Source organism: Elephantulus edwardii, unplaced genomic scaffold (assembly GCF_000299155.1).
Source record: "Elephantulus edwardii isolate Elephantulus edwardi_28Jun2011 unplaced genomic scaffold, EleEdw1.0 scaffold00185, whole genome shotgun sequence".
Taxonomy (NCBI): Eukaryota; Metazoa; Chordata; class Mammalia; order Macroscelidea; family Macroscelididae; genus Elephantulus; species Elephantulus edwardii.
Genome location: NW_006399935.1, coordinates 3,261,895 through 3,267,721, shown reverse-complemented (window position 1 = coordinate 3,267,721; position 5,827 = coordinate 3,261,895). Strand labels below are relative to the sequence as shown.

Here is a 5,827-nt window from a genome sequence, read left to right as displayed (position 1 = left end):
AGATCTAAGGGCTTGGGTCAGAGTGTACAGTGGTTGGGGACAGAGGGGATCCAGTGTTTGGGGTTTTAGGATCTAGTCACTGCAGTTTCTTAATCTCTAGCATCTGGTGGCGAAGCCTGAACTTCCAGAGCTTAGATCATGGGGATCTGGAGTTGGATGGTAGTGGTGAGGTTCAAGGACCCAATGCGCCATGGGGAGACGAGATCTGTGACCCTAGGGGGCTGGGGTGTGAGTGCTGGGGCTTGGGGTATGTGCTTCTGTGGTTGGGGCATGAGGAGCTCTTCGCTGAGTTGTGGGGAATCCAGTGGTTAGGATGTGGGGACCCAGGATCTGAAGGGTGGGGCAGGGCAAGGCAGAACTGAGAAGCTGGAATTGGGGAGCTGGACACAGTGACACAGGGGGCCAGGATTAAAGGGCTGGGCGTGGAGGACCTTTGACCTGGTGCTTTGGACTTTGGACAGAAGTTGCTCACATGTAGGTCCCACGGTCAGGTGGCCAGGATCAGGATTCAGAGCCTGGGTATTGGGACCCAGTGGTCAGGCTGGGGAGCCCAGGATTCTGGATCCAGGAGTCCAGGACCCAGTGGTCAGGATGGGGAGCCCAGGATTCTGGATCCAGGAGTCCAGGACCCAGTGGTCGGGGAGAGGAGCCCAGGATTCTAGATCCAGTGGCCTTGGGAGGTGAGGTCTGGGATCCAGTGTTTGAGCTAGAAGTCTCTAGTGAGTGAGCTGTGGGGGTGTCATAATGAGGAGTCTTGGGTGGCCGGCTCCGGGCCCCTCACCTGGACGTGACCCCCAGGGCCTGCTTCATGTTCTCATAGACCACATAGGAGATGCTCACCGCCGGGATCACCTTCATGAAGTTGGGGGCGATACCTCGGTAGAGACCCCGCACGCCCTCCTGGGACAGGATGTGACGGAGCAGACCCAGCATGGAGAACTGGGTGGCACCCTCTATGGTGGCTGTGAGGGGTGGGGGGAGGGAGTCAGGGCAGCCATTGCAGCAGGAAAGAGCAGGGTTAGACCAACAGGGGCACCTACCTCCCAGTATCAGGGGTTCATTGGAATTGTCTGCCCCTAAGAATCTAAGTTTGGGGACAACTAGAAACGAAGCAAAGGTGTGAACATGTACACGTACACATACACTTCTGCCTGGGACTCAGTTTCCTCCTCTGCTCAGCTCACGTCCGCTCGCCCTCTCTGCCTCAATACCAACACAAAGGCCTCTCTTCAAGGATGCTCTCCCTGGTGCCCTGGCCTAGCCAGGCCCTTCCTAACCCTCCACTCACCCCTAAATCCATCCTAAGTTGGGGGATGCCTTCTTCAGCATCTTCCCACCCTTCCTGCCTGTGAGCTCTCTGGGGTTAGGTGTCTCACACATGGATGCACCCCCAGTGAACACCCTCTTTCAGGAATGTCGTCACTGTGGGCCGCTGAGCTGTAACCAACTCACAGCCGACCCCTCCAGCCTGTTTCCAGAGGTAGTAAATCACACGGGAGGCCACTGCTCACCTCTCTCCCTCTGAGTAGCTGATGGATTCGAACTGCCTGCCTCTTTGTTAGAAGCGCAACTCTTTATCCACTAGGCCATCAGAGCTCCTTCAATTCACAGCAACAAAACAAAACAAGAAGGCAGACACAGAAGGAGCTCTGGAGGTCTAGGGGTAAGGAACAAGAATCTAACACAGCCAAAACCAGGAACAGCCTTGCAAGTTAGAAGCTGGAGTTGCTGTTGTTAAGTGCTGTGGAGTCAAGTACACTCATAGCTCATAGTGACCCTACAAACGGCAGATCTGAACCCTGTCCTGGCCTGTGCCATCCTCATCTCTGACACACTGGAGGCCATTGCTGCAGTCACTGTGTCGGTCCGTCTCCTTGGGGGTCTTCCTCTCTTTCGCTGACCCTCCATCTTTCCAAGCTTGATGTCCCTTTCTAAGGACTAGCCTCTCCTAGCAACATGCCCAAAGTACAAGAGACTGGAGTTATCAGCTAGGACGTCCCAGCCTTCTGCCAGCCTCGATCTCCACACCTCACTCACTGCTCTGTGACGCTCAAGGGCTCCCGTGTTAATGGTGTATGTACAGATAGGTAAACTGAGGCCTAGACAAGAGCAGGGCTTAGGCAAGGATCCCAGCCCTGGCCTGTTTCTGGGCTAGCTGGAGGTGGGGAGAGGAGGTGGAATCCCACCCTGGGGCCCTCCCTGGCCTGCCCCGGGCCCTGGCCTTACCTTGGGCCTGCATCCGGGTCCGGATCAGGGCCAGCGGGTAGCTGGCTATCTGGCCGCAGGTGCTGGAGATGGTCCCACAGGCCAGGAGCACAAGGATGCCCGGGTCGGCTGAGTCGTGGCTGTACTGCTGCAGCCATCGATTCTTCAGGGTCTGGGGGGTGAGGAGGCAGGGTGGTGGGCTGGGGGACGGGGTCTCTGGCTCAGAGGCCTCGCTGGCCAGCCCTGGGCCACCCGAGGAGCACTTAGCACCCACGTATGTTAGCGCTGCTGGGGGAGAGCTCAGCTGAGGCCTGTACCAGCCTGTCTCACCGGCGGCCTTCTTTTCCACCGGCTGTCTATTTCTACCAAGCACCACATGATTCTGCAGGGCCCAGGCCCTCCTGAGAACATGCCCACAGCGTGTGAGACACAGTCCTGCCACCCTCAAATCTAAGGAGCCGTCTGGCTGCACCCCTTGCAGCAAATGCACGTGCTTGTTCCTTGACAGTCATCCACGCGGCAGTCAGGATCCCTCTGTCTGCCCTGTGATTCCATGACATAGAAGCGACTGGAACTCAGTTCCACCCTTTACGAGTGTGCCCTCAACCAACTGATTACATTACACTAACTCGTGATATGGAAAGAGATTCCATTACTAGCTGTAATTAGAGGGCAGTGGAGGTTGATGGGAGAAGCCTCACTTTCATGTGGAAGATCTGGTTCAAATCCTGGTCAGTCAGGAAAGCCCAAGTGCTGAGAAGATGCCCAACAGACCTCAGTGCAGCTTGGAATTGACCCATTTTTGGAAGCTGACCACCAGGCCTTTCCTGACACCACCACCCCACCCCCACCGCCGCCCCAAACTACCTGCACTTTGACTCCCTATGGAATTAGGAATCATGCCTGCCCCACCTGCACGTCAATGGTCAGGTCATAATCCTTGGAACCTGTGAACTTGGAAAAGGACGTTGCAGACGTGACTGAGGCCCATGGGTAGCTCAGGTAGTTTGCAACTGGCTGCTAATGCAAAGGCTGGAAGTTCAAAGCTACCTAGCAGTCCCACAGAATCAAGGTGTGGCAATCTCTTTTCATGAAGATGACAGGCAAGGAGACCCTACGGAGCAGTTCTGCCCCGTAACAGGTGGGGTTGCTGTGATTCCGAATGGACAAGTGGCCATGGGTTTGTGGTTGTTGTTGCTGGAGATGGGGAGACTGGCCTGGATTTTCTAGGTGGGTCCAGTGTGGTCACACAGAAGCCATGGCATGAGTTCTAACTCACGAGGACCCCAGGTGTGCCAGAGTAAACTGTGCTCCAGAAGGTTTTCAACAGTTGGAAGCAGACGGCCAGGTCTTTCTTCCAAGGTATCTCCTGGCAGATATGAAACCTCCAGCCTCTCGGTGAACAGTTGAACATTTAACCATTTGTGCCACCCAACGGCTCCCACGTAGTCACATTGTTGTGTGCTGTCAAGTTGGATCTGACCCACAGCTGACCCTCCAGTGGGTTTACAGATGCAGTAAATCCCTTGGAAGCAGATTGCCCATTCTTCTCACACATGGCACAGGTGGTGGACTCAACCATGCATCTTTGGGATCGCAGGGCATTTTCTTACCACTAGGCCACCAGAGCTCCCCCATGTAGTCACAGACTTCTTAGAAGAGGCAGAAAAGGCAGCATGACCAAGGAAATAGAGATCAGAAAGGAGAAAACTGAAAGACTCTTGGCATTTGCCTCCGATGACGCAGGAGCGGCCATGGAGAGCAGGAACTCAGGCAGCTTCTAGAAGCCGGCAAAGGCAAGGGAACAGGCTTTCCCTGGGTCCTCCAGGAGGAATGGAAGCCTGCCGACAGCTTGAGTTTAACCCAGTGAGACCCACGCCCAGCTTCTGACTTGTAGAACCTTATGGTGATAAATACATGCTGTTATAATCCACTAACTGGGTGGTCATTTGTTACAGCAGCGATAGGAAGCTAAAACACCTTGACAGATCCTGGGGGTGCCCAGCTGCTGTCCCTAGAGATCAAATCTCTCAACTTATACCTCCTCCCATCTACAACCCTTAGGTCAGAGGGCTCTTTCTGGAGAGGGCAAGATTGTTTTGATGAGTAGGAACAGGCAGGGAATAGGGAGAAACTGCATCCCCAAAAGCAATTTCACACTACGGTGACAACTGATAACAATGGGTCTTAAGATCCTTTAAAAGGCCATGAAGGCACAACAGGTGGTCTCTGTTCATCTGGAGCGACAGAGGAAGAAGAGAAGAGTCAGGACCAGGAGGAGGAAACAGAATGTGTGATCCACCATCTCCATAAACAACTGTCTCCTTTGCCCTCAGACCAGGAGAACTGAACGGTCCCCAGCCACCATTACTGAATGTTTTGATAGATGAGTCAACAGAATAATCCTGACCAAAGAACAGGTGGAAATGCAGAACAGAATTGCAAATTCTCACAGACTAGATTTTCTTGGTATGTAGAGGATAGATGACCTCCTGAAACTACTGCCCTGAGGATATCTTTAAGCCTTAAACCCAAACTATCCCCTGAAGTATTTTTTTTTAATTTTCATTAAATTTTTTTAATAATAAAAGCAAACAAAAAAAGAAGAAATGTCTACATCATTTCACACATATTATTGGGGGGGTACAATCCATGAAAAATGGAAGGAAATAAGTGAATCACAAAGACAAAAAACAAACAAAACCTCCAGAAATTGTCACTTAATCTCATTGTAGCCACAAAAGAACCCTGCAGAGGCTGAGAGTGCTACTGCTAACTGAAAGGTTGCTGGTTCAAACCCGTATCCATGAAGAAGACAAAAAGTCATTACAGAGGACAAAATGACAAAAATGGATGTCAGAAGAGGCTCTGAATATTGTAGTGATTAAGGGTAAGTAAAGACTAAAACAGTAGAATAAGTACCAAAAGACTGAAATACACAGCAAAGAGCTCTGTATTCTAAAATAATACTGAAGGCGGAATAGCACAAGGTAGGACAAGTGAGAGAAGAGTCATTTTCTGATAGATCAGTAAACAGTTTTCTACTTTGTTAATTAAACCTAAGATAAAAATGAAATTAATTTCTCTTCCCCACTGTCATTGGGTTGATTCCAACTCATAGTGACTCTAAAAGAGAAAGCAGAACTGCCCCTTAGGGTTCCCTGAAGTCTTTTTAAAACAACAATCGGTTGAGCTAGTAAAGAAAGAATGGCTGCCCTGAGCACAGTGCTCTTTCCAGAATGACCTCCTCGGGATTAAACTGACAACAGCAGCTGACAAGACTGGATAAGAGCCTTTGTGGGCAGTGAGGGTATGACCACAGATGGAGATCAACTCAGAAAGGATGGCCAGACCAGTCCCTAACTTCAGGTCTCTAATCCACATCCACTGGTGCATGCTTTGCTGTCTGTATTTCCAGCAGTAACAGGAAATAATTGTTATCTAAGAAGAAATAATCTGCCCTAAAGAAGTGAAGGCTGGGTTTAGAAGAGGCCATGGTACTAGGGATGTTATAGCTAATGTCAGATGGATGTTGGCTGAAAGCAGAGAGTAACAAGAATGTCTGTGTTTCATTGACTATGGAAAGGTGTCTGACTGTGTGGATCACAACAAACTGTGGCTC

The 5,827-nt window shown here is 51.2% G+C and overlaps 1 protein-coding gene across 1 annotated transcript in view; it reads right to left on the bottom strand.

The window, feature by feature from the left end:
- Positions 1-689: 689 nt before the first annotated feature.
- Positions 690-5,827, bottom strand: part of SLC25A23 (solute carrier family 25 (mitochondrial carrier; phosphate carrier), member 23) — a 24,126-nt gene continuing 18,988 nt past the window's right edge. The window contains exons 9-10 of the mRNA XM_006896359.1: positions 2,227-2,377; positions 690-962 (exon numbers count right to left, since the gene is read on the bottom strand). Coding sequence (XP_006896421.1) covers positions 778-962; positions 2,227-2,377 — 336 coding nt within the window. The 3' untranslated portion in view covers positions 690-777. The remainder of the gene's footprint in view (positions 963-2,226; positions 2,378-5,827) is intronic.